Here is a 27,728-nt window from a genome sequence, read left to right as displayed (position 1 = left end):
CATACTAAGCATGATGTTGGACAACCAAGAATTAAGCCTACGCAGTTTTCCATGTTCTACTCTGAAAATCTACACAAAAATCATCTTCCTCAACTGAACTAATCTTTATTTTTGGCTTCTCCTTGTGCTTTCTCAGTGGGCTGCACTGACCTGTGGCCACCTGGCGAACCAGCACAGTGTTGAGTTTGATGATGGGGCTGAAGGTGTGTTTGCTGTCAGCTGTGGACGCCAGGATCTTGCTGTGGCACTTCAGCACCAGTTTGTCATCTTGCTTCTGCAGCAGCACCAGGATGTCCTCCAGCAGCAGAGTGTACAGATCTGCCCAGGGAGCAGAGGAGCCCAGAATGAGTTAAGAGATGCTATCAGAAAGCAGAAAGCTGCATTTCTGATTACTCATGCAGAGGCAGCAATCAGTGCTGTGCCACTCCAAGCAAAGCTTGCAAATCTTCCTCGTGAAAACTCCAACAGAAAGCTACAGATGGAATTGGATCAGCTCATGACTGACTGCTGTGTCCCTGCATGGCCCTAATGATACTCCAGCACATTTCAGAATTGACAAGAGTAATTTAATCAGCTTGGAGGAGCACACAGGCATTATCAGAGGTGGCAGTACGAAGAGTAATGGGGAGCTGCTGCAGAGCTTTTCCCTCCTCTCCTCCCCAGCAAACTCACCCAGAGCCAGGGGAGCGAGGGAATGGCCCAGACTCACCGATGGTTTTGTCACGATTCACCTTCCAAGTCAGGGGCCCTTCATGGAGCATTTTCCTCTTTGTTAGATCCAGGTTCTGCCACCAGGGGAAAGGAAAAAAAAGAAATTTCTATGGAAGCAAGTCATGATAAAACACAGGAATGCCAGAGGACTCCAGTCTGGAGAGAAGCAGCTAAACCCAGGCTGAGAAAAGAAACACGGAGCAGGGAACCCAAAATCATGTGAGAGATGCTGGTTATCACTTTTCCTCTTCCACTGCTCTTTTCCACAGGCCAAGTGTCACAGGGTGGAGAATTCTCCCACCAAATCAACCTCCTGGGGCTTTAGGATGTCATCCATTTCCCAGGAGGAGTTTTTCCAATACCCCACATCCAGCTCCAGCATTACAACTGGTTAATGCTTCAGCTCTCCATTTGCAAGTCAAGTGTGCCTACAAATGATTTACAAATCATCCCAACGATCTGACGGGATTTGTAATGTCAATGGATTCTTCAGGCACTTCAGTGCTTGTGACATTTAGATCTGCAGGCAAGCAGAAGTGACAATTTTCACAATTCCTCCCTTCCAAGTCTCAGAGTCTATAATCAATGACAGCGAGATTTCAGAGCTGCCAGGAAGTTCATCCTTCCCCTCACTGAACGCTTGCAAGTTTATTTGGAGAAGGATACACGACACAGTTTTACAGAAAAGATTTGGTTTTTTTGATTCACAGGGACTTTGAGGAAGATGGGGAAGCAAGCAGCAGGTAACCAGCTTCCAACAAAACTGCAGGGGTTTACAGGAGCCATGAAACAGAATATTTTTAATGCTGGACTTCAGGCTTTGTTTGGCTGCATGGATCTCCCACATTTTTGTCCAAGCTCTCTCCTTTTACACCTCAGGGCTCTCCAAGGCCTGCCCAGTTCCAACAGCATCACTAAGACATGCACTCACATGAGATAAATATCCACAATAATCTCATTATCCATCAGGTATCTCTTCTGTGATACAGTGCTTGAGACTGCAGGCCATAAAGATCAGACAAGCTTCATCAGCACCATTATGTGCAGAACTGGGCTGTTACAGCCACAGAAATCTTCAGGAAGGTGGTAAAACTCACATTTCTGAGACTAACTGTTTTCATTTTCACACAGAAATATTTACCTCCAAAGACCACTTGCTTGTGCATCAGAAGAAGCACAAAGTGAGTGACAGGTCTGCAAACAGAATTTACTCAGGGATCGTTTTAACGCTCTCAACTCACCCTGAACTCATCCATCATGGGGTCCTCTGACTGCTTCAAGTAGGACAGGTCGAGTCGCCGCTGATAATCCTCCAAATGCTGCAGGAAATGCAAGGAAATGGTCACTGGGAGCAGCAAAACTCCCCAGAGTGGAAGTTTCTTGCTGTCCCCAGCCCTGGGTGTTCACTGTGCCCCTCACACCTGCTTGTTCTCAGACTCTTTGACAGCCTGGTTCACGTGGTTGAGGATCTGGCGACAGTGATCTGCTGCTTTCTTAACTTTCTCCTTCTCCTCAGGCAGCTCTGCAAGAATAAAACAAAGTGTGACAGTGCTTCCCAGCACAGGTTTGAACAGTCAGCCCTCCAGTGCAGTTTGCTGGCCTCAGACTGGACAAAGAGGAGTTAAACTCAGAGAAGTCTATCAACAAAAGCACTGCAAAAGTGGTAAAAATAAGATTTGTGACAGGAGAGAATTCGTCGTGACCTGCAGATCATTACATCTAATACAACTGTTACTCTTTCTTTTTTAGGGCAACTATTCACAATAATCTGAGAAACCTAAAATCCTTACTAAAAGTACAGGCCCAGGTGCACCCATCAATTCTCACTAGCACCAGCAGCCACACTGAGAATTCAGTTAACAGGAACATAAACCAGTACATCAAAGATAATGGAGTATCACATGCTTTCCTAATTAGGATTAGAGGGAACTTGTAGCTGCAGTCTATTTTTATGAGTAATGAAATTACACTGCAGAAGGTATCAGATAGTAAAGCTGGAGAGGTATTTTGTGCTATTATTTATCACATTTTTACCTGCTGTGCTGGAAGTATCTTTCAGTGTACCATATCCTAATTAAATCCCACCCTCTGCAAGAGCACGAGGACGTTCTGTGCCGCTTTACAGGTTTGACAGATTCACTTATTTCACACTGAATTTCCTTTTTATTTTACTAAGGAGGAAGAAACACTGGATTTGCCTTTTTATTAGTATTTTTTTACACCTCCTGTGCAGAAGGCAGCAGTGAAGTCGCAATGAAAACAGAAACAGACACAAAACTGAAGTGTTAGTCAACACATTTACGAAGAAAACCTTCTAGAGGTGGGTGCCCAAACCCCAGTGGAAAGGCTTTACCTGTGTATTTAGCAATGTTATCCAGCAGAAGGGGGTATTTAGTCAACCTCTGCATCTCCGTGGGGATGATATCCTTCAGCTGCAGCCGCCGGCACAGAGGATTGCTCTCAGCATCCTAAATTTCAACAGCACAATATCTGCATTTGTCATTTTTATTAAGGCCATAATTACCTGAATGCACAACATCTATTCATCACTTAAACATCTATTACTTCACTTTCCAGTAATTAAATACAAGACAAGAGATGCCAAGATCTATCACCCAGACAACACATCCCCTCTCCATCTGCAATTACCCGCAGGAAAAGCTCATCACAAAGGCAGTGCCTTCCTTCCCTCATTACTCCCCATGGGCATGGGCCCATCCCCAATCAATCTCAGTCAGCAGCAGCCAGGAACACATCAGTTTGGGCTTTCACACCGCAGCAAAACACGGGACATTCGTCAAGGTAATCTCCCCTTGTACCAGCCGAGCTCCTCCCAGCCGGTGCTAATGGAGATAATGTTCTCTTGCAAACGCCACGTGGACCCAAACCCCGCTCCTGGCAGGCAGAGCAGGTGTGCATCATCTGTCTCCTGCCCCTGGCACGCAGCAAAGGGCACTCTGAGCACTCTGCCCCACACAACTTGGCATCCTTGACCTCGAGGGAGGTGGCATCTCCTGCCTGGGACACTGTGTGCTGCCTTGCATTCCATCAGGACACTCTGTGCTCCCCAAGCCGAAGGCTCCTCCCTCCAGGAACCATGAGGAGAGATAAATACAGTGCTGGAAATGATCCCGAGCTGAAGGCAACGTTAGGCATGATGTCATTAATTAATGCCATTAATTATCAGAACTTTGCCAGGAGGATTCATTGGGCTGTGCTGGCTCCCAGCCACACCCTGGGGCAACTCAAAGCCTGGTGGAGAACTCAAAGCCCTGTGGAGAAAACTCAAATCCCAGTGGAAAAAACTCAAAGAGCCTGGTGGAGAAAAGTCAGAGCCCTGTGGGAAACTCACCTGCACGAAGGTCTGGAAGCGTGAGTCCTTCTTCTGGCGGGACTTGATGACCTCGAGAGCGAAGGGCTGGTTGCTGCAGAAGGTGGCAGTGGCAAGTTTCAGCTTCTCCTCTGCTGCTCCACTGAACTGTGCCAGAAAGCCAAAAAAGCCAAGTTTAGACAGGCTGGAGTTCAGCACATGCCACCCTCGGCAGGCAGAGCCACACGGGACCGGGCTCACCAGGGAAGAAATGAATTATTGACAAAAATGAGGAGTAATTTCTGCCATGGTTTATGGCTTTGTCTTCCCAGAGGAGCCCTTTACACCTCAAACGCCACAGTTCTCCTCAATCCAGCCCTCCCACATTAAAGAATCCCAGATTGGTTTGGGTTGGAAGGGATTTTAAAGCTCATCCAGTCCCACTCCATCATGGGCAGGGACACCTTCCACTGTTCCAGGCTGCTCCAACCTGTCCTTGAACATTTCCAGGGCTGGGGCAGCCAAATCTTTCCATAAAGATCTCGAAAGTGAAGCCTGTACCAGCACTATAAACCCTGAATTTATCAATTCTAAGATTAGAAATCAGTATTTTTAACCATCTTTTAACTGCACCGCAGCCAACACCAGGCTCACATTTCAGCGTTACTGAAACAAATTGTGCCACTCCGTTTCTCAAAATCCCACTCTCACCTTTATGTCTCCAAAAGTGCCTTTCAATTCTACCCACACATCCCAAGGAAATTATTCCTGTGCCTTAAATGACTCTTATCTCCAGTCAGAAGAAAATCCTCGGAGTTTTTCCTGCTTTCCCTTCCACCCTCATCCTCCAGCTCTGTTTTGACTCCACAGAAATGACAACTCCCAGCCTTTCAGTTCCCATTAGCTGGGAATTACCTTCTCCAGCCTCTGGCTCTGCTGGTCATTCTAGGAAATATTCTTTTCAAATATAGGAAATATTAAAAGAATTTTACCCAGGAGAGCAAATCTTCCCCAATTTGGCCAATGACAGAAGTTTCGTTCCTTTTCCGGACAGCTTTCATCTGATCGTTCAGTGCAACTTAAAAATAAGGAAGAGAAAGTAAATTTTAATTAATAGTGGTCAAATTGCTGGCTTGATTTTCAGCATTTAACATAAAAGCTATTCTAGGAGAAGATTAGATTTGAAATTATTTTAATTAGCTAATAAACAATATCCTGCAATTTAATAAATCTAGAATATCTAATGAAGTGTCACATATCTCCTTTGCTCTTCTGTCTCACCTGTCTTCAAGTGACCCCTAAGAACCATTCCCAACTTATCTTTTCTGAGGCTCAATATCACTTTTGTACAAACAAGGATAATGTGGAACACAACTGCAGCCATAAACCCACACAACTGATTATCCAGTGGCTGGAATTCCTACTGTGAGCAGTCCTTTCCCTAAACAATGAGGAAGGGCCACTCTTCAGAAACAAAAAGGCATCAATCTCTATAAATCTGTTTTCATGGTCTCTTCAAGAACAGTTGTACCATCTCAAATGCTGGCCCATAAGGCTCTTTTATCAAGCATGATCAACACAGATAAGGAAAAGGAGCACTGGACACGATTCCTTATCAAAATATCTTTGCAAATCAGAATTGGAACAAGTGTGAGCAAAAGCAGGCCCAGGGTACTGTCCTTAAGAATTTCTGCTTTATCTCAAGCATTGGGCGCTTGAAGCAAAGGGATCCTCGTGTTCCAGGGTCCCTTTGCTTCAATTTTGCAGCCACTGGAACCCAGAATTCCAGAGTCCAGCTGCTCCTACCATGCAGCCCAAGGATATCCTCCAGGTTGGAGAAGATTTTCCGCTTGTCACTGGAGCTGAGGATGCCCTCCCTGGTGACCCTCTGGTAGAAGACGTTGTGCAGGACTTTGAGCGTGCGTACGTGGGCTCGCTCCGTGTAGAACAGCTCTGGGGAGACAGGAGAGCAGGATTGCAGCTGTGGAGCCAGGAAGGAGTTTAGAGCAAGTCCCCCCAGCAGCACTTCCCTCCCTGGCCCATATTCCAGGCTCTGCTGTAATTCCTTGTTTGAACTGTTTGTAAAATTCCATCGTTTACCCCAAACCGACAGTGAGCTCTGAGCAGCTCACAAACCCACACAGAGGCTTCTGCAGGACCTGTAACTAAAATCTTCTGAAGTTTGGGAGTAGCATTTCCATCACCTGTGTTCCAAAAAAGCCAAGCTTTTCCTGCTTTCTTTTACAGAATATATTAAAAATTGGCCTTTCAGTGCCTTCATAGGTTTAATAACCAGGGACTGGATCAATCTCACCTCAGGTTATTTCCCAGTAACAAGCACAACTTTCACACCTAAGAACTCTTCAAATCAAAAGTTCTACAATTCTCCAGCCCCTACTTTAAACAAATCAGGGCAGGAAGACCTAATTGTAAATTTTAAGAACTTCAAAGCTCCAGGGGAAGGTTTCAACTTTGAGCTTGGCCAGGTAGGAAAGAGCCTCCATCTCACCATTTATCACTTCTTGACGCTTGATTTCGTAGGGTTTGAGCCCCATCAGCACCTCCCTGCTCACAAGCTGCTGCCAGTTGGGAGGATCCATATCCATGTCGAAGTCATAGAGCTCATCCTCACTCTGCACATCTGCAAAGCCAACACTGTCCATCCTGATGGGAGGAGGAAAAATGTGAGATAACTCCCATTTCAGGCAGAAGCTGAGTACATAACTCAGCACCATGAGTACACTGTCCCTGCCAGCTGGAGGCTGTTTGATGCCTGAACCTCTGGGCACGTTCCCTAATTTTGCCCTTTACAGACTGGCTGCCTGTTCTGACAGTGTTTTCATCACCTTCCATCAAGGTGACAGATCCATGACAGATCAAATCATTTGCAGTCAAATACCAAGTCAGTGAAAAGGGCAGGTTACAGTTTCTTGCCTCTGTCTATCTGCCAACAGCAACAGACAGGTTTAAAAGGAAAATAGGGCTATCTCTACTTCCTAACCTAACTCCCATCCATTCACATCAGTGGATACAGCAATCATTCCACTTCACTCACAGATCAAAGGGGTTTTTTTGCATATGACTCACCCCACCTGCCCTATAAATGGCTGCCAGTGTCTGATTTCATGCGTTCTTAAAGAAAAAAGATCATGCAGACAACTGTGCTGGCTCAGAACAATGAGCACTGCTGCATTCTGCTTCATAACCTCTTGAAATCCAAACAAATTCAGCGAAGTTCAAACATTTCTAAGCATACTCACTTGCGGAAAGGCTTTGGTGTTCCCATGTCAACCATCCTGCAAGGAAGAAAAGAAACCATTAGGGAAGCTTGTGCCTGAATTTCTCCCTGCTCACACACTCAGCATGACTTCACAACGGTGGTCTGAGCTCCAAACCAGAGTATTTTGTCCCCTCTCCTGAGAGTTTTCTATCACAGCCCAAAGTTCCCTAATTCTCCCAACAACATTTAACACAAGTGGCATCACTGCAATTTTATGTACTAAATTTCAACAGCCACAGTCACACTGACACAGGAGTCGGACTACAATGATCTTTTCCAAGCCATTCCAAGACTTCCTGACTCCCTCTCTCGGCTCCCTCAAGCACTCCGAGTTACCTCTCTGATTCTCCCTCCTCCTCCTGCAGGTTTTCCAAAGGGGACGGGAACTCGAAGGTGTTGTTGGGTGTGCGGGGAGTGCCATCCATGGAGTCACCGGCAGGTGGGGCTTCCCCAGGCTGCTTCAAACCTGCGTGCAAAACAAACGGGAAAGGTGAGGAACCAAACTGGAGGACATTAGAGAATTCCCAGCCTCTCCAGAGCCTCTTGATTCCAGCTTCATTTCAGCTCAGAGCTGGAGGAACCCAATGCCCAGGCTGGGAAGAAGAGCCGCAGTAACAAAAGCTTCCAGGTGACACAGGCTGGCACCTGAGGTGGGGTTTTTCCTGTTGGATGATCCAATGCCACAGGGGCAGAACCCACTAACAACCATTTCTGCTCACGGTAAGACTCCCTAATTGAGGAAAGCTGACCAAGGTGAGGAAGAGCAGCTCTCATGACATCAAAGCATTTCCTCATTTGCCCAGCTTTGTTGCATGGGTGCTCTGCACATCCTGTTCCCAGCACAACCTTTAATCATTCTGCATTCCACCCTACCTGTGTCACTGTCCTTGCTGCCCTCCGGAGAGGCAAAGGGCCCCACTGCCAGCGGGGACATGGGGTTGGCAGGGGGGTAGGGAGCATCGGTGCCATCGCTGGAGGAGCCACTCTGGCGCAGCTTGCTGGCCTCTGGGGGCTCTGGGCTCACAGAAGAGGCTGTGGGCGAGTGCTTGGGGTGCCTGGGCTTCTGCATCTCCATGGCCCTGCCAACTGAACGAAAAGGACCATCACACTGCTGAAACGACCTCTGCCTGCTCCCAGTGGTGAGAGAAGCAGCATTTCAGGACCAAAACTGGTTTGTGCATCTTTAAAACCGTATTTTAAGAACAATAATTTTACTGGGTCTTCCTGGCATGAATTTTTAAAGGCAGCAGGGACTCTCTGTGGCTGCCAGGGCACGTGAGTTTCCTGGGCTGACATACTTGCACTGCTGTCGTGTCGGCTCGGTCTCCTTGGGGGGCCCAGAATGTTGGGGAAGCCTCTCCTCTTTCCTTTCTCCTCTCCTTCTTTCTCCTTCTTGATGCTTTGCTGCAGGGAAAGAAAAGCAAACTCATCACTCACTGCTTCAAATCCAGCTGTTTACTGAGGTTTTAATTAAATTCTTTAAAGCTACAGAAGAGAGAGGACACAAACCTACCAAAGGGTTTCACACTGTTTCACCTCCTCACAGTTAGTGCAGAACTGCTTGAAACTCTCTTAATATTTCAAAGGAAGCTGAAATGCTGATGGAAATAAGTAGCTACTGTGACCAGATACACCCCCATGCTGTGGGAGACAAGGGATCACACCCACAGAGATGAAGTTTTGGTGGAAAATTTCATTATGCAACAGGAAAAGTGGGGGTGGCAGGGAGAAGAGCTCTCCTGCTTCGCAAACCAGGAGGGTATGAGCAAGTTTCTCCAGAAGAAAACTGAAGTAAACAAGGCAACAGCTTTCATGAGACCCTCATGTGGTTCAAGCTTGTGTTCTATGAAACATTCCCCACCCCAAGTTAAAAAAACAAGGTGAATTCAGGGGCAAAGGAAATAATTCTATTTATTTCTAATTCACGTGTCTGCCAAACAGATGCAGAACCCAATCTCAGCTCTTAGGTTTGCTGTGCAGCTCAGTAATCCCAGAACCTCTTGAAACAGTGGAAAATCACAGCCATTTTTAACTTTTTCCTGCTAAATTGGGGTTTGAATTGCACACAAATCCTCTGTGGCCACGCCAGCAGTACCTTGATCTTCGGCAGGAAACCAATCCGGCCACGCTTCTGCTCCAGGTTCCGAGGCTCTTTGACTTTGACTCCCAGGTGTTTCATGTAGGTGAGGATCACATACTGCATTGTGGAGCTGCCAAATGCATAAAAAACAGTGAGGTTAAAGAGAAGTATGTTGGGAAAATACATTTAGTCAGTAAAATTAAGTGCCAAGGTTCTATTGCAAAGTTAATTTTTAAATTGAAGTCAGTTACGAAATGAACCGAAATAAACTCTCACAGATAATGGGAAGGCTCAGCCAACATCAGAATTTATCCTTTTGTAAATTATGGAGTAAATAAAGATGGAATTTATGGGTGGGGAGACCCTGGCATAGGCTGTCCCATCCCTGGAAGTGTCCAAGGCCAGGCTGGACGGGGCTTGGAGCAACCTGGGATAGTGGAAGGTGCCCTGCCATGGCAAGGGGTGGAATTAAATCATCTTTAAGATCCTTTCCAACCCAAATCATTCCATGATAAAAGGCACAGAAGCCTAGGAGGTGAAAACACAATTTTGAGAATTACACAGAAGGTCCTAAAATTCTACACTGAAACCACATTTGATGTCCCATTCTAGTTCTGAGTTATAGTAAAAATAAGCAGCAGTAAAAGGTTACTGCACAGAGTGGAGGAAAAGCTGCTCAGATAAAAACTGAGCAGGACAAGGCAGAAACAGAAAATAAATGTTGGAGCAGACTGAAGCCAACACAAAACAAAAATAAACACGAACTCTCAGTGACAGCAATTTTTAAAATGTGAAACACAGACAACAAACATCAGCAAAGGAGAGGCTGATGCTCTGAATTCCAGTGATTTATGCCAGGGGATTTAGGAGGTGAGTGTTGGAGGTACAGCCAGGAGAGGGCTGTCGTGTTCTATCAGCACAGCACACCAGCACTGGCACAGCCCAAGCTCCCCCAGCTTCCATTACCTCTTGTCTTCTTCCAGAGGCTGAGATGACATCCTAAAAACAAGAAAGTGTTTTAAAATGAAACTCAAAACCCAACTACCACTCGGTTCCATCCACCCAGAGCACCAGCAGTTGTGTTCCACAAGTGTCCTTTAGAACGTTCAGCAGTCCCAGCAGGGGAAAAAAATAAAATCAAAAATCAAAACTGAAGGTTCAGCTGCGGAAATTGGATTCAGCCCACACAAAACGACAAAATGGGCTGTGAAGCTGGGGTTTCTACAGGAGAAGGGCTCTGATCTAATAATGCACAAGCGGACAATGGCAGCACTCCCTGCACTACTGAACAGCAGCCTCCTGGACAAAACAGACTTCACTTCCCTCCTGGCTTAGTCCTGGCTGTCATTATCCCAACAAACACTCAGGGGCAGAAATACAAACACAGGGATGCCAAATTCCACCCCCCAATTCCTTTATCCTGCTCTTCCCAGGTCTGAGGCAGCACCTTTATTATTCCTTTTTTCCCCCCACCATTCTCTTTGCTGTCACTCACAGGACTTCCTCGATCTTGGCAATGATCTGCTCTGCACAGCTCCTCTCCTTCTCCACGGCGTTGCGGTCCCGCAGCCGCTCCGCGTCCAGCCTGGTCAGCTCCCCCTCGGCCAGGGTCAGCCCCATGCTGCGTTTCTGCCTGGAAAAGGGCACAGGAAGCATCCCTTGGAGCTGGGTATTGCCCTGGGATAGGGAGCAGCAGCCTTGTGGCACTCAGGGTGTCCCACAGGTTTCATTACGAAAATGGGGAAGTCAGGGAAGGACTTTCGGGATGTTTAAAGCATCTGCGTGAATGGAGAGATTTTTTTAGGGATGAAGTAGTTCATTGCTGAGCTTGGCACAGAGCTCTTAGGACTCCACATGGAAAAGCAAATTAATTATCAAATTCTACTCCACGCCCGTGACAACTCTGTAAAGGGGATTATTGCCTGCCCAAAGGGGAGACGGAAGGAAAACAGGGAAAGGAAAAAAAAATCTAAGCTGATTATGAACACAATCAGTAAGAGAGATTTATATAACACCTAAGAAAACATACTCTGACATTTCCTCACACAGCTGCAAGGAATGAAGAATCCAAGCTCTAGGACTGCAATTAATGACTTGATTTAAGGATTGGTCACAGGTGACCTGGAGGTCCTTTCCTGGTACATTCCTATCCAACCCAAGAGGAATTATTGTGTCCCTCAGGTTTCCCTGTGCTGGACATGCTGACTGAAATCAAACTTGAATTAAAAGGAAACTCCACAGAGAGCTGTTGGTACCTGAAATCCTCCAGGTTCCTCTGAACCTCTGGACAGACTTTGTCCTGCATGGTTTGGATGAACTGGCGGTGGAGCTCCTCAGGGAGCAGTTCTGGCCTTCTCCTGTCTGTGAGGCACAAAATTCACCAATTATTCCTCTAACAACAGTCCCCACCTTCAATAAAGCCGTTTCCCTGAATTAACCCACCCTTTGCCTTTCACTCCCACAAACACAGCACCCTACCTAATTCCAAGGAGATTTCATCTGGAACTGGGACTTTCAGGTTCTGCAAAAGGAAAGAAAGGCTGGGAGAACCAACAGAGCAAAGAGCACCCAATGAAACACACAGATCACACACTGAATTCCCTCAAAGGCCAAAATCCTCCAATCTGAGCACCTGCTGGTTTGAAAAGGGGAGACTCCCATGAATAGATCGTAATTCACAGGGATTATTTCATCTGAACATGTGGTCTATAAACCTCTGCTACAGTTTCTGGGAGTTTAATTCATGACAGCAAAGAATTTTCTCAGCTTTCCAACAGACTGATAAAATTTCCCAATCCTTGGAACAGCCACATCAATACCCACAGCAATTATTAACTAAAAAGCAATGCAGAAGAGCCAGAACTTGCTTACCTGCCACTAAATTATTTCTGCTATCAACAACAAATCCCCTGGGATTTATTTTGTTACCAGGCATCTGAGGCCATTCATTTTCCTGGTAACATTTCAACAAAAATACTTCAAACTTTTATTACGTTGTTAAATTTTATGAAGTTATTTCTTAAATATTATTCCAATTGTTATTTTTAAAACAATCTATTTTGGAGGGCTTTAACCCCCTTAGTTTTTCGCAGTTCAGGTTGAGTGGAGAAAGGTCAAAGTCAACTTGCTGGACATGTGTGAAAATGAGGAAAACAAGTGGAACCTACTGCAGCTCTGTCCAGGAAAAACTGGTAAAACTCCAGGAAAACACGCCGGGTCTCTTTGGAGTTGGTCTGTTTGTACAGGTCTGTGTAAAGGTAGCACAGCTGTGGGGAACAGGAGGGCAAGAAATTAGGTGAAAACCATGAAAACTCCAAGTTTTCTTTCCAATAGTTCAAGGAATTCAGCAGTGCTGGGTTGAAACCTTTCCTGGCTCCTCAGGGAGGTGCCCTGGCAATGGTGGGAGAGGGAAGGGGCTGGAAAAGAGGCACAGAGAGGTCAGCCCTTCCCTGTAGACAATTCCACACCTGAAGGTGGAATGAGAGGCTTTCAAGAGATAAGTAATTATTTGTAAGCAGCCAAATGTAGAAGACACAATTCTTTTTGTGCTTCTCCATTTATCTGAGGAGATAAATGTGGATTTATCACCCTCAGGCCTGCACAGGGTCTGCACTTCCCTCCTTGCCAAGTCATGGCACTGAGAGCTACACAAGATCTGGTGAAGATTCCCAAATGTGAGCCAGGGAAACAATTCCAGAGCTTCTCACCAGGGCTGCAGGATCAAACTGGGACACCACGTGGTGCAGGAGAACAGCCAGGTGAGCTGGGCGGGATTTCAGGAGCTCGATGTTCTGGAAGCAGCTGCACTGCCCATTGATCTGCAGGGATACACAAGAATTACATCTGAATTATTGAGGAACAAGAGAAAGGACAGCTAAAATAGTTCAGAGTAAGTATGCCAAAGCCCACACTGCCATGACAATAATTCAGGATTTAACAGAGACTGAAGAAAATTAAATAAGGCTAATTAATTTCTAGAAAGCTTGAAGTTAGGAGAAGGACGAGGAATAACACAGACTCAAAGATGGATATAAACTCCCCAAATGTTTTTATTTGGCAGGATCAGCAATAAGAGGAATCCCACTCCCTAATTCTTATTTCACCATACAAGAAGTGCTCAGCACAAACAAGGCAGTTTAGGAACAGGGGCACAGAATTCTGGTTGGTGGGAAGAAAAGGCTGGAAGTCATTCCCACCTGCTCCTGCTCCGTGTCAAAATCATCATCCTCTGCTCCAATGATCTGAGTGCCCACTCGGGACAAGGGGCTTCCAACACTGGACTGGGAGTCCTGGGGAAGAGAAGGCAGGAGAGCACAATGCTGTGATTGTCCTTCCCAGGAAAACTTCGAGATATTCTCATCATTTTAATCTTTCAAGAACGCCACGGAAACCCACACGCCCCCACTCAACCTTGGTTCCCTTTCCCAAAAGCTTCTCCCAGGATCCAAACACTCCCAAACACCAGATCAGGTGGTTCAAGAGCAGCTGCATCACCTGCAGCCAGGAGCACACCAAGCACGTGGCACGTGGCAAATGCCGTCTCTGCACAGATGGGGAAATGTGGCTCTGGGAGGACAAGCAGAGGAGGGGAACGAGAATTCAGGAATCATCCCAAGGATGATGATGTGTTCAGACAGGTCTGCACTTCCTGCTGCGTTCCACTTGCAGCCCTGCTGGGAATGCCAGCCTCCAAATGGCCGAATATCCTAAAAAAAGGCTGGACTCAAGGAATAAAACACGTGCAACTGCTCTGCTTATTCCAGGCCCAGCTGTTTTACTGCTGATTAGGTATTTCTTGCCTCTAAATGGTCCTGCTCTTAAGCTCCATAAACATTTACTCAGCTAATTAACTTTCCCTGCACCACTTTAATTGCATTTTATCTTCTAAAGCAAAGTTCAGGCATGCTCCATTTAGAAAGTGGGGGAAAGCAGCAAGATTTTAATGGGTCCATTAGAGGAGATGTTGTTGTGACACTTGATGTTCTGTACTCACAGTATCTTGAAGCTCAGCCTTTTCTGGGCTCTCATCTGGATAAATCCTCTCCTTCAGGCCACTGCGAGGACTCTGGGAAAGAGGGAAGTTCAGTTCTGGTAAGCACCAGCAAGTCCAGGAAAGGGAGAACTGCACAGTGCAGTTTGTCAGCCACAACAGCCAAAAAACTTCTCCTTTCTCACAGGAAAAGGAGGTGTGAAACACCAGACTAAAATCTGTGTCCTACATGCACAGTTAACAAACAAAAAAAAAACCCCAAAACACAACTGAATGCAGAAGTGCTGCTCAGAAATCTGGTGACAGTGAGCAACAGCTGAGCTGTAAAATCCCCAGCCCTCGGCTTTCTCCTTGCTCTCTCCACCTTCTCTCACAGCTCAGCTCTCTCCTCCAATCTCCCAGCAATCCTCTTGCTCAGGAAGCCCAGAAGAGCCTTATTTGCAAAAACCACGTGCTGCTGGCTCATCTTCAGTGTGGCCAAAGGTTTTTTCAGCCAGGCTACTGCTCAGGCTGTTGCTTTCCAGCCTGGCTTTTTCCCAGCTGGAGAACTCTTTCCACTTCCAAATGTTTCTTTCACCCCTGATCCTTAAGTTTCTCAGAGCTGGATTGAAAATGGAATGTTTGGTGTGCCGATCACCTGCACTGATCAAATACCATCCCCAAAACAGACAGGATGATGATTATTAGGAGGATAATGATGAATTTTGTGTTGCATCTATTATAGACAATAATAGATGCAGCAGGAGCTGGTCAGATTGGGAGTTGGAATGTTTCAAAACGGAGTCGTGGATGCTCCCATCTGACCCCCCTCCCTTTCACTTCCAACTGCTGGGACAAATTTAGCTCCCACATCCTTAAGTCAATCCACAAACTTAGGCCAAATCCAAGCAGAGAGTCTCAATTCCCCTGCACTAATCAGACAGTGACTTAATTAAGGATTAGGCACCAAGGGAGAGCGCAGGAGCACTAACTGATTGATAACTAATGAGTGAAGTCACTTAAGAGCCTTTGCTGGTGCCAAGAGTTGAAGCTCATTCGGCAGAAGGAAGCTCTTTCCCACTTTCCTGGCAAGCTGCCCACTGCCTGGATCTGAGTCCCAGTGTGCAGTTGGAATATTCCCTTCAAAGATGCTCTAATAGACAAATGAGTTTTGAGAAGGATGCTGGCATCCATCTTTCTTTGTTTGGTTACAGGGATTAATGCCAGGACAATCTAACCCTGGATAAAGCCCCAAAATCTATTTCTCTCCCAGTCTCTAATCCCAGTCCAACATACCAGGTTTTCAGAGGGAAAAGGTTTTGCTGGGCACTGAGGAGCCTGTTCCAGTACTGCACAGTGTTACCCAGGCCAACAAACACAGAATCTGCCAAGGAAACCCAAATGCAAGAGGGAGGGAAGCAAAGCCTCGGGGCTGTCCCAGACTCACATCAGCAATGTCACTGTTGGGTCTGGAGGGGCTGTCACCACTGAAATCCAGTTTGCTGCCACTGTCCCCACTCTCTGCCTCCCCCTCACTGATCTGCAGCGACTCCGACCCAGACCTGGAGGACAAGACTCCATCCTGGAAAGATCAAAGTGAGTTGGGAGACAGCAGAATATTTCAAGAGACCATCCTTAAACAGCAACTCCTTCAAAAGCCAGTTAGCTCACATTACTCATAAAACCTTCTTAATTTATCTAGAAAAGGCTGCAGTGCTTTTCTAGAAGAAAACAACAAAACCCACACCAAGTTTTCAGCACTTTTAACACATGGAAAAGGGAAAAATGACACGGCCCACGTTTATTTTTTTTCAAAAGCGAAAGCAAAATTGTTTAAAGCCTCCAAGAATGACTTCATGCGTGTATTTTAAGTTGCACTGACAGATAATAAACACATCATTGTTTGCACTTGTTCTTAAAAGCAGGTTTTTCACAGCTGAGCTGAGAGCCCACTGTAAAATCTACTCCACATCCTGACATTACAGTGCCTGACAGCCAACTTCAAATGTCATCTCTAGAGGGTGCAGCCTGCCTGTCCGAGCACAGGGAACTGCAGCTTGCCTAGAGCACCATCAGCACCCCAGAATTGTCCCCAGAGCAGCCTGGCACCCTGTTGTACCTGAGAGCAGCCCGTGGCCTTGGACAGCTGCTCCTGCAGCTGAGGAATGTGTTTCTTTGCCTCCTGGATCTCCTTGAGCAGGCGGGTGGAGGAGGTTCGGCCATACTCCTCCTGGAGGAACTGGAACAGAATTGTGTGGCTGTTTTAAATGATCACCAGCACATCTGCACGCTCAAGGAGCTGCTACAGAATGTGTGTTTTACACAGCTCTGCTAATAAATTGTGATTCAACAAGCCCTCTTTGCATCGCTTCCCCCGCCTTCTCTCCAACCTGCACAACTCTAGTACCTGCAGCCTCTCCTGCTCCTTCTGGAGCATCTTCCTCAGAATCTCCACCTTCTGGTTGTGGACAATGTTATTTTCCTCCTAGGAAATACAGAGAGATGAAGGGTTGGGGTATTTCTGGTGGAGCTGAGCAGATAAGGAAAATAGACATGCACATTTTTCACCTACTTCCTAAGCATGGGCTCTGAAAAGCCCGATGAGAAACAACTCACATTTCCAACCCTATGCTAGGCATTCTTTCTTAATTTTGAACATAGCTATCAACACTTTAAAAACCTGTATTTCTACTATCTCAAACAGAACTAGACATTTTTAGTTGCACAATGCTTTTTCAGAAGTGAACAAATACCCACTGACAGGACAGATATTCCACCGCCAATTTGAAGTGTGAAAAAATTCAGGCCAAAATCACCCGACTCCATTTCTCCCTTGGAAACAGAGCTTTAAGCCTTACCCCCATGAGCACTGGGCTGGTGATCCTTTCTGCATTCCCTGACGTGCCAGGCGAGTGGGGGGATGTCATGATGGGAGACATATGCCCAAAAGCTGCCAGATCCACGTCGGAATCCGCCAAGGGAATCTGGGGCGACCCTGGAGGGCGCCCCTGGACAGTGAGAGCTACATAGGAACCCGCTGTGGGGACACAAGGACAGGCACAGGTCACACACACGGGGACATTTCCATGGTTCTCTGGTTTCCCTCACTGGCATTTCACCCTGCAGACACAATTCACACCATTCCTCCTCCAAACCAATGAACCTGAGAGCACTGCTTGGTTTAGAAATCTGTTCAAATTTCAGATGTTCCAAAAACCTTCATGAGAATCATCCCTTACAAAAGCAAGCAATCCGATTTCCAGCCCAGCACGTTACATTTACAGCGCACACACACAAAATAAACCATCACCACCTCCTTCTTTGTAGCAGAAAATCCACCAGGAACGTATTTCCTGTAGTGCTCTGCAATGTACACATCAAGTGCCTGCCCAGCTGTGGTAGTTCAGGTGGAAACAAAAGATGGGAAAGCACCCAGGCAAGGCTTGATGGTAATTCAAACATTAAGTCAAGGAGAAACTACAGGGGAATGTATCAGCTTGAATTCAGGATGTCAAAATAACCCCAATTTCACTTCTCTGTTCCACACACTCCCTTTATCTCTCAGCACTGACCTCACCCTTGTCACTCGAGCGGGCCCTCGGAATGATGCCTGCCATGCCTTAGAGGTGACAGAAGAGCCACCTGCCTTTACTTACACTTGATCAGCTTGACCACCTCCAAATGGTTCGAGTGTGTTACGAGAGTCCCGTTCACCTGGGCAGGGAGAGGGGAAAATTCAGTGTTTAACTCCTGATTTCCAAGCAGTTCCACACATTCCACAGCAGGCACCGGGAGGAGGAGCAGCATTTTCTTCTCCCCCATCTCCGTTACTGCGTCTTTCAAGACATTACCAGATAAATAATTTATCCTTCTAACAGTTTATCTCGGTGAGCAGAGCTCTGCAGAAAGAAAACTCTGCACACATCACCAAAAAGAACCCAAGGAGGCAGGGAAAGGAAAGGAAAAAAAAAAAAAAAAAAAAAGCAATCCATCTCTGCCTGGGCAGAAAAACAACAGGGTAGCTAATTTAATTCATTAATTTCAATGCCTGGTTGAAATCCCAGCTCCATCTGTGTCAGGAGCTGCTGTAGCATTTTGCAGCAATAGTTTACACAGTCTTTTAAGTTACTGATTTGATTTCTTACTCGCTTGGGACTAAAAAAGAACATGGATGTGGGGGCAGTTAGGGGGAAAACAATAATTCAGGCAGGCCATTTATGTACATACAGGTCATTATTAACAACTTTTCCTTTTCTTCCCTGCCATTTCTGGTTTTATTGTATTAGTGATACTCGAACCTGGCAGGATGCTGAACTTAGCCATAAAATCCTGAGATGAGGAACACTGAAACTTAGACCATTCCTAATGCCAACACCACAGCAGATATACATCAATGACTTTTTTTTTTTCAGGGAAAGAGCTCATTTAAGACAAAGGACCCACTTCTCTCACAATTTAAATGCTCTTACCTTGATAATTCTATCACCCGTCTGCACTCCAGCCCGCATGGCTGCTCCATCTGGAGGGACAAGAAATCATTTAGTTCCCGTTTCAATACAATCATTTCTAGCAAAAATGGTTGTAAGACTTCTGTAAAACATGCCAAATACTCCTGCACTCAGCCAGACTTCCTCTATCAGTAAAATCTCTGAGTATCAAGTCTAGAGCAGTTTTGCTTTCACCTGGCACTGGATACGCCAGGCCACAATCCCACCACGTGCCAAGGACTCACTTCCTCCCCCTGGGATGCAGGAGGTCAGCTCCAAATCCACCAGATCACAGAAGGAACCAGCTTGGAAAAGACCTTTGAGATCACCAAGCCCAACCTATGACTTAACACCACCCCATGAACTGAACCATGGGACTGAGTGCCACATCCAGGGATGGGGACTCCACCACCTCCCTGGGCAGGTGATTCCAGTGCCCAATCACTTTTCCAGGGACGAGTTTTTTCCTGATGTCTAACCTAACCTTTCCCTGGCACAGCTTCAGACTGTCCCCTCTCGTTCTGTCAGTGATTTCTGCCTGGGAGAAACTACAGAGGAAGGGATTCACTGCATCCCCACAGCTCAACCCTGTCCTTGCACATCCCTTCCCAAGCTGCAGCCAGCCCGCTTGGGGAGGGCTTTGGGAGCTTTCTGCTCCAGCTCACACATACTTCCAGGATCCCCATGGAAAGCTGGCAGGTGCGAGGGTGTTCTCACCTTCCTTGACGGACTGCACGAAGACGGGGTTGTCCCCGCTGACCGTCAGCCCAAAGCCGTTCTCATCCCGCTGGATCACCACACACCTCTGCACCAGGCCTGAGGACACAGGGGAGAGGGCAGCAAGGAGAGGAGGAGAGGAACACAAAGAGACACAAGGCAGGTGTCAGTCCGAATCCTTATCTCCCAGATAATCACAGAGTGCTCAGTGGAATGGGGATAACACAGCACAGGGGAAATATAGGAGAGACAGGGCAGCAGGCCAGAAATGGAGAGGGATGTCAAGACAGGTCAAGCTTATTGCTCCAGCTACACAAAATGGAGGAATCTCACAGCAGAGATGCAGACAGCTCCGGCACATCAGAGACAACCTGAGGGAAAAGCAGGATTTAAAGAAGAGCAGCAGTACCCACACCGATGAGCAGAATTTCCCTTTGTCTGCATTAATAGTTCAGAGGGCTGTCAGGTACCACTGCACCACCAAAAACCCCTCACAGCTTCTACAAGCTGCTCTGAAAGAGGAGCACAAATCCCTCAGAATAATACGAGGGGGTTGGACTAAAACAGATCTATTGATCAGGAAAATTCTCCCAATTCTCAGCCAAAATCTCCTCCTGGGGCACCTTCTGCTCCAGGTGAAATATTGCACAGAGCCAGAACAGCAGAGGTGAACAAGTACAAGCCACACTCAACTGCCCTGAACAGGGCTTCTGAAATAAACAGCAGTTCAGGGCCAAAATCCCAGGAGATGAATCTGCCCCTCCTTTAACCTGCTGTGAGACATCAAAGGCAACTTGTTTTGTTTCCTGGTGCACTCAGTATAATGTGAGCACAAATGGTGGTGCAGAGATAAATTCATTTAGTAGGGGAAGCATTTGGACCAGGTGGGAAGCTGGGGATGTCTTTTGTTCACCTGGAAATGAAATAAGGGAAAGACAAAACAAAAGCCAGCAGCAGCCCTGGCACACTCCTTGCCAAGCACTTTCCTAGGAGCAGCTGCAAAAAGCCTCCCACAAGGGAGCCCTCATCCTGAAAAGTCACTTCAGGAACTCTGTAAAATGCTCCCCCAATGTTCTTTTATTTACATCACCCTTCCTTCTAACAGCTTGCTTTGCTTTTCCATTTCTAAAAGCACAGCAGGCAAAATTCCTACACTGGCACCTTGAGAAAGAAATCAGAGCTCTCCCAAATGAGATTCCAAAACTGCAGCAGTTTTGTTTGGTATGGAGGGAACACGGGGAACTGGGAAGATGCTGTCCCAGCCAGACTGGCTTTTCTGGAATGAGTTTTAAGGGATGCATGGTAACAGAGCAGGGAGTCATTCCCGTGTCTCACACTGCTCCCAAACCACCGTGGCTCCTTTCACTTCTCTGGAGCAACTCCCCATGGAAATGAGGAGCCTCAAGAGCAAACACTGCCTGCCCAGTCAGTCCTGTTCTCCTCCAGTGTGGCACAGATGAAAATGGGTGTGGGAGCAGTGGAAAAAGTGTTCCAGGCCTTCTGCAGCACTGTCACATCCCAGTAATTCCCCTCCTGCCAACAAAGCAGGGCAAAGCATGGGATACCTCGTGCTCTGCGGGGCTGGGGAAGAGATGGAAAGGATCCCCCCACCTTTCACCCCCTCTGCACAGGGATGAGTGAAGGAACACTCTCCCTCGTGCACCTCCCCTTCTTTTATATGACCAAGCTTCTTGAAGCCTCACTTCCCAAGAATGATGCCTGGGGCTGGGGTGTGGGAACTGGTGCTCTTTCAGAGAAACAGCTCCTTTCCAGCTCCCTGCCAGCCCCACAGGTTGGATGAGTAAGGCACTAAACTCAGCTTTTGACTCACGAGGACTGTCCTGGTTTAAAGACACAGCAGAGCCCTGAGTCTGCTCTGCCATTGGATTTCTCTTTCTCCAGAAGCAATAATCCTTGGATCTACTGATAAACTTCCTCCTTGGGTGAGCCAGATGCCAAAGCAGTGCCAGTGCAACATAAACTGACCAGGCAGAATATAATTTAATTTAATTCAAGTTTATTAAAGTTAAACTCTCATTCCACAAGGCTCAGTTTCACCCAAGAATTTAAATTTAGAATGGAGAGACAGCTGAAATTAGGACAACTTGACCCAAAATTAGTCCATAATTGCTTTTTCCTGTACTTGTTTCCTTCAGATAAGGAGCAAACACTTAACCCTTCCCCTAATCCAATATAAAAGGCTGGAATGAGGCGTAGGAGATACCATGCATGACTGAGACACAATTTATAGTGATTTTAATGAAGTTATCTTAAAGTTTCTTGGAGATAAGTGTGACCTGCAGGACTAGATCAGCTCTGATAGCACTCCCTGCCTGAACCACCCTTCACGTGCTCTCTTCTACTCTGCTCACTTTCAAATATCTCACCGTGATATTTCACTTTTTCCAGCTGAAACTTAGTAAGTATTACAAACTCAACAGAATTCATCACTGACAGTACTCAAAATCGAATCAATAATCATCTTAATTCTCATTTTTGCTTTCCCTTAACAGTATCTTCATGTTATGAAGTGAGTTATCACTTAACTATGCTTTAAATCTCTGTGTCTTCAGTGGATTCATAAAATTCTGGAGGAAAACAATAATAAATCTTTCTCTTTTTTGTCCCCATGGAGATGAAAACTGCCCCAAACTCACTGGTGTAGCCTCAAGCCAGGAGCACAACAAAGCAGCCAAAGGTGTGCTGGAGTTACAGAGGTTAAAATTAAAAGTGAAAGCAGAGAGAAGAATGAAAGCTGAGAGGAGTGGCTCCTCAATAGGTGGCACTCGTCCCTCTCCCTTCTCCAGCCCTGCTCCAAGAGCGCCTTTGGGATGGTGGAAGGGCAAAGCCTGAACTTCTCAAGGTCACTGACACCCCATGGCCAAAATAATTCTCTCAAACAGCCTGGCCAGACACATCTGGGCTGTCCAACAGCTGCTCTGGGAGATCGCTTTTATTTGTCTCCTCTGTACATCCTACTTGGAAGTTATTTAACGAAACAGGGAATTTCTTTAGCAACAAACAGGGCAGGGGGTTCACTCTAAAAACCCGACTGAGAAAATGGAGACCAGGATGGATGGGGCTGGGAGCAACCTGGGCCAGTGGAAGGAGTCCCTGCCCATGGAATGGTTGGAAAAAGAGCATTTTTAAGGATTCTTCCAACCCAAACCAGCCTGGGATTCCATGGGACATGAATTCCATCTCCCAAGTCTGCAGGACATGGCCTGGGAGCTGAGATTTGGGAACTAAAACCTCCCCTGGGGGCATGAGGCCACCATAGGAAAATGCAGTTTAACAGAGGGATTTGAAATGAATCATTCCATAAACAAAAAGCCAAACTCCTCAGGGTTTTGAGAGGGGACAAATGTTTCACTTCATTTGGGAAGCTTTCTGTCTATAAATTATTGTCAGAAATGCTGCTCCACAAAGAGAAGTAGAACTTTTATGAAGGCAAATTTCTCTGAAAAAATGGTGGCCACAACATGAAAATGCAAAGCTGATTAAGAACTGCAAAAAAAACCCCCAAAACCCAGGGAGAAAAAGTTTCAATTAAAAACCATCTCAAATTTCAAAACAAAATCCAAAAACTTATCACAAAGTTGGAGAAAATCTGTGAAAGAGTTTGTGTCAAGTCCAGGCTGATATTTAGGCCAGAAATTGATGACTGCTAAATAGAAAGATCTTTGGGGACCAACCAAGTTGTGAGGAAAGGGAAAGAGAAACTGATACCTCAGCTACCACCTTGAAAGGTAATTTTAGCTTTAAGTTCATTCAAGAGATGAAAATTCTACTTTAAGAAAAACATATTAAATACCATGAGAGATCATGGGACTAATTAGCAAATTACAGCATAACAAACTACACTCAAGTGTCTCTCCTGACCATCTCAATTTTGTTGAACAGATAAACATGGGAGGGTTGGATTTAAGAATGAAAGTATCTCACTGAGAGCTTCATGTCACCATAAATTAACTTCTGTACATTAGAACAATTTCCCTCCCTGACCACTCTGCCCCTCCAAGCCACTCACACACTTGCAGAAATTCTGGCTCCTTAATTCAAAATTTCAAGAGGTGAGAACAAACACCCAGCAAAGCCACACCTCCTTTCCCTGTTGTCATTCCAGCCTTCCCCATTATTCCCTTTCCAGAGGCCAGCCACCATCCAGTCAGCAGCGAGGAAAATATCAGTACAGTATTTCTACTTGTAGGGTTTGGAATAGTTTGGTCCCTTCCAAAGCAAACAGCAGAGTTCCGCACACATTCCAGAGAAACCTGGGAAAAGCAGACAAAAGGCAGGGCAAGGCCCAACAGAGCTGAGGCTGCTGCAAAGGAAGGATGAGTGGAAGCTGCTCCCACAGATCCGGGACACGGGGACAGCATCTGCAGGAAGCCTGGGGGAAGTCACAGCTTACGTCAGGAAGTTGTGTTTGGTTCTGGCACACAGGGAAAGCCAGGCCACTGCCCGGGCTGGGGCAGAGGGATCACCACGGAGATGTTCCAGCAAAGGCAGCAAATGCTTCCTGTCATTAACCCACAGCACCTCCAGCACTTCACAGCACCGGGCAGAAAGGAGCCCAGGGTGGTTTGGTTATCCTGACTAACCTGGCAGGGGAGCAACAAGGCTTCAACACCAGAAAATCATCCCCAAATCCCTGCTGTTCCAGCCCTTTCCCTGCTCATTCCCTGGGAGGGTGGCAGGAAGAATGACAAGCTGCAGCAAGCCAGCTCTCTCTGAGACAGGTTTCCATCAAGGCACCCTCCAAAGCTGTTTACAGCTCTGAAGGAACACTCTCACACCCTCAGGAACATGACTATCATGTTACTTTTCTTTAAAAAAAAAAAAAAAGTGTGTGATTCAAAATTCCAGGGGAAGTGAAGAGATCTCACAGAAAGAACAGGACACACCTCCCTGAACTGCACCAGCCTTTCCTAACATGCCTATGTTGGTTTAAACTCTTCAGGGTTGGTGTTGTTTGGTTAGTTTTTAGTGTTTCTTGCTCTGACAGCCTCATTTTGTATTCCAGAGGTGGGTTAAGAAGCTGGCGCACAGCCATGAACACCTGGCAGTTTATTCCAGTGGAATGATAAAAGCTGATGATTCTGGAAGAGTCATTGCATCCAAAATCCTACAGCAGCAGCAATTTTCTGAACAAATTAAAATCAGAAAGTGTCACAGACTGTTTTAAACATGAATTAAAAACAAAAAAACCACCACCGAAACAAGAAAGGAAGAGAGCAACCCATGGCTGGAGTTAAGACATGCACACCTGGAAATAAGAAATGCAGCCAGATTCAGCCCAAGTCCAAGGGGCTGGAGATGCTGACAGGATCCAAAAAAACAACTTGTGAGAACTCATTCCCTTCTAAATTCTAAGGTATGAATGCAAATATCTACAGCGACTGGAAATGGAATAAGTCATTACAGGATGGGGAGTGTCACAGCCCAAGACTGACACATCTGGGAAAGCTGAGGGAGCAAACAGGCCCCTCATGGGGAAGGGACCACGCCAGGATGTGTGGGGATATTCCCATCCCAAACTCATTATGTGCCATTTATTCCAGCCTCCAAGCCCAGGAGTGCAGGGCCACTCACTCCCTCTGAGACAGAGAATGGGGAAATTCACATCCTTACATTCATTTAAATTATTTACAGATACATTTCTCCATTTCTGTTCAAAGGAACTGACAGAGACAACCTACAAATAATGCAGGGAGATGCATTTCTTGCTCCAACCTCCACGGTGAGAAGATGGCACAGACTTTCCTACAAGCACAAACCCCTCGGGAGCTGTGCCCTCACTGCCAGGAGCACCCAGTGACACCAGGAGGGCACTCCCAACTCTCCACAGGTGCCAGATCAAACCTTTTCCAGCCACTACCACGCTACAAGCTGAGAACTGAAGCAGGATTGAAGGGCAGTCCCTGCTGCAGAGCCAACCATGCGGATCAGGGAAGGGGGAAAAGCCTGGGATGCACAGACAGGAAAAGCAGGAGCTGCCCAGGGGGAGGCTGCAGCTTTGGCTTACCATACGTCTCGGATCTACTCTCCTCAGAACTAGACTTTGTCTTCTTGGAGGAGCTATCTGCACGAGAGCAGGAGAAAAGGAGAGAGAGATATAGAAAATATGGAGACTAAACATGAGAAAAAAAAAACCAAAAAAAAAAAAAAAAAAACAAACCAAACTTCATGAAAAACACAGACTTGGATTTATTGGGTTAAATCGTGCAAAACACAAATAAGATGTGAACAAAACATAGGTGGAACACTTGGAATAAGGGGTGAATAATACACGGAGACACAGGTAACAGCACACAGAATCTGTTACAGGAGCTAGGACACAACCAAAGGAGCTCTCTGCAGTAACTACAGATGAAAAACCAGTCCAAGCACAGAGATTCTGGCAATGTTGCTCCCCAGAGTAAACAACCAGCACAGGCACAGCAGTTCAGCATCCTGAATTCACCCCTCGAAAAGAAAAGGATTTTCTGAAGGCTGCACTGCAGAGCTCCCCTATCAAATCCCAAGCCAGGTAACAGCTCTCAACATTGGAGTGACTTTCTGCAAATTAAGATTAGAGGATTCCTGAAGTTTGTTTCTGGAGAAACTAAATTCCTTCTACAAAACGAGTTCACAGCCTGAGATTTCCCCCGACCTGAAATGACTTTACATTACCTCTCCCAAATGGCAAACAAAAAAAAGGTGAGCATTAAATCAGGTTTTTTTTCCCTTACAGGATGTCTTTAACTGGCATTTAAAGCCCATTTTCATTTATTTTGTGCACACTAGAAGGACTCATGCAGCCAGTGGCAGAAACCATGACCAGGGTGGTTTATAAACATCAGCCTTGTGCACAAAAAACCCCACATCCTGCAAATTGTGCCACCCTTCCATTCACCTCCCCTGTGTTCCCCAAGCCCCAAGGAAAAGCCTGAATGCACAGACAGGAAAAATGCACCTTGCATGGGGCCAGGGGGCTCAGACAGGAGCAAGCATTTCATGATCAGGCACTGGGTGAGTGTTTCAGAGAGAATAAGAATCCTGTGTTCATCCTCATTTCCCTAATTGAACCTTTGGGAAGGCTAAATAAAAGCAGGATAGCAAATCCTTTAAAATGAGGTGTTCATCTTCAAATGTGTCATGTTGGGAAGCACAAATTCACTTTGCAAGTGGCAGAGAGGGATCAAAATGCACCAAAGAGCAAAACAAACCTCCAAAAACTAAAAACCCCAACAGGGCAACCCAGTGCTGGCTGAGCCAACCACATCTCCAATTTCAGACTTCACTAAAGAACTCCTCACAGCTAATTACAGCCTTTGCCTCCTGACTTTCCTGAAAGTGGAAGTTGTTATAATTATTTACTGATACACTAATCCAGGTTGATTATGAGGGTGTTAAAAATCAAGCCCACATTCATTTCAATGCCCACATTGCCTCTGCAGAACAACACAGCTCTGAAAACCACATTTATGGCACATTAAAATCATTTTTATTCTGCTTCCCAGTGCTTTTGCTGGGGTTTTTTCTCGAATTTTAGGATTTTACCTGTGGGATCAAAGTCGTGGGTGCTGCTGCAGCGTTCAACCTTCTGCTTCTTGTCAGCTGGAGACTCTCTGCTCAGAATGCTGCCATGTCTGGGGCACAGAAAAACACAAAATCCTCACTGCAGAGCCCACAGGAGCTGCCTGACTGCTCAGAAAAAACCTCACCCAGCTCTGCCTGCTCACCAGAAATTCAGACTGAAACGTAGGCATCGAGTTCGCTTAAAAAATTTATTCCCAGGCTGAATTCAAAGGGGAAAATGATCTCCCTTGCAATCTCTGGGAGCGTATCCAAGGTTCCAGGAACAGTCTTGGTAACCTCCAGAATTGGTAACAGCAAGTGCATTCTCTTTATCAGTCAGCATCAGCCCGTATTTTATTTTAAAAGCGAAATAAATTTAATGGAAAAAGCCCTCCTGAAATCTTAACTCTCCCAGCAAACTTGAAATATCTCAGCATGCCAAAATTAAAGATTCAGAATAGCCCCAGAAGGGAAGCACCTGTACATGATGTACCAACAGTGTCCCTTCCCTGACCATCTCAAATCTCAGGTAAGATGAGCCCCCAGCCATGTAACAGAATGCAAACATTCACCCTATGCCAAGGACACCACCAACAAATCTATTTTTGGCA

The 27,728-nt window shown here is 46.2% G+C and overlaps 1 protein-coding gene across 2 annotated transcripts in view; it reads right to left on the bottom strand.

Annotated features, from left to right (window-relative positions):
- The window catches only part of ARHGEF12 (Rho guanine nucleotide exchange factor 12), a 69,924-nt gene that overhangs the window by 11,563 nt on the left and 30,633 nt on the right, over positions 1-27,728 (bottom strand). Inside the window, exons 3-33 of one of the 2 annotated variants that reach the window (XM_010403871.4) lie at positions 27,100-27,188; positions 25,583-25,639; positions 19,555-19,653; positions 18,820-18,869; positions 18,007-18,064; positions 17,209-17,387; positions 16,758-16,835; positions 16,470-16,589; positions 15,798-15,932; positions 14,375-14,446; positions 13,578-13,670; positions 13,089-13,199; positions 12,549-12,647; positions 11,860-11,902; positions 11,637-11,742; positions 10,877-11,014; positions 10,348-10,380; positions 9,397-9,511; positions 8,600-8,705; positions 8,175-8,387; positions 7,638-7,767; positions 7,282-7,317; positions 6,531-6,685; positions 5,828-5,974; positions 5,014-5,099; positions 4,064-4,189; positions 3,065-3,179; positions 2,133-2,233; positions 1,953-2,030; positions 710-785; positions 151-318 (exon numbers count right to left, since the gene is read on the bottom strand). In XM_010403871.4, coding sequence (XP_010402173.1) covers positions 151-318; positions 710-785; positions 1,953-2,030; positions 2,133-2,233; positions 3,065-3,179; positions 4,064-4,189; positions 5,014-5,099; positions 5,828-5,974; positions 6,531-6,685; positions 7,282-7,317; positions 7,638-7,767; positions 8,175-8,387; positions 8,600-8,705; positions 9,397-9,511; positions 10,348-10,380; positions 10,877-11,014; positions 11,637-11,742; positions 11,860-11,902; positions 12,549-12,647; positions 13,089-13,199; positions 13,578-13,670; positions 14,375-14,446; positions 15,798-15,932; positions 16,470-16,589; positions 16,758-16,835; positions 17,209-17,387; positions 18,007-18,064; positions 18,820-18,869; positions 19,555-19,653; positions 25,583-25,639; positions 27,100-27,188 — 3,212 coding nt within the window. The remainder of the gene's footprint in view (positions 1-150; positions 319-709; positions 786-1,952; positions 2,031-2,132; positions 2,234-3,064; positions 3,180-4,063; positions 4,190-5,013; positions 5,100-5,827; positions 5,975-6,530; positions 6,686-7,281; positions 7,318-7,637; positions 7,768-8,174; positions 8,388-8,599; positions 8,706-9,396; positions 9,512-10,347; positions 10,381-10,876; positions 11,015-11,636; positions 11,743-11,859; positions 11,903-12,548; positions 12,648-13,088; positions 13,200-13,577; positions 13,671-14,374; positions 14,447-15,797; positions 15,933-16,469; positions 16,590-16,757; positions 16,836-17,208; positions 17,388-18,006; positions 18,065-18,819; positions 18,870-19,554; positions 19,654-25,582; positions 25,640-27,099; positions 27,189-27,728) is intronic. The other variant, XM_010403872.4, reaches the window with a different exon arrangement.

The sequence above is a fragment of the Corvus cornix genome, chromosome 24 (assembly GCF_000738735.6).
Source record: "Corvus cornix cornix isolate S_Up_H32 chromosome 24, ASM73873v5, whole genome shotgun sequence".
Taxonomy (NCBI): Eukaryota; Metazoa; Chordata; class Aves; order Passeriformes; family Corvidae; genus Corvus; species Corvus cornix.
Note: the sequence above shows the minus strand (reverse complement) of the source record. Positions and strands in the feature narration are given on the sequence as shown.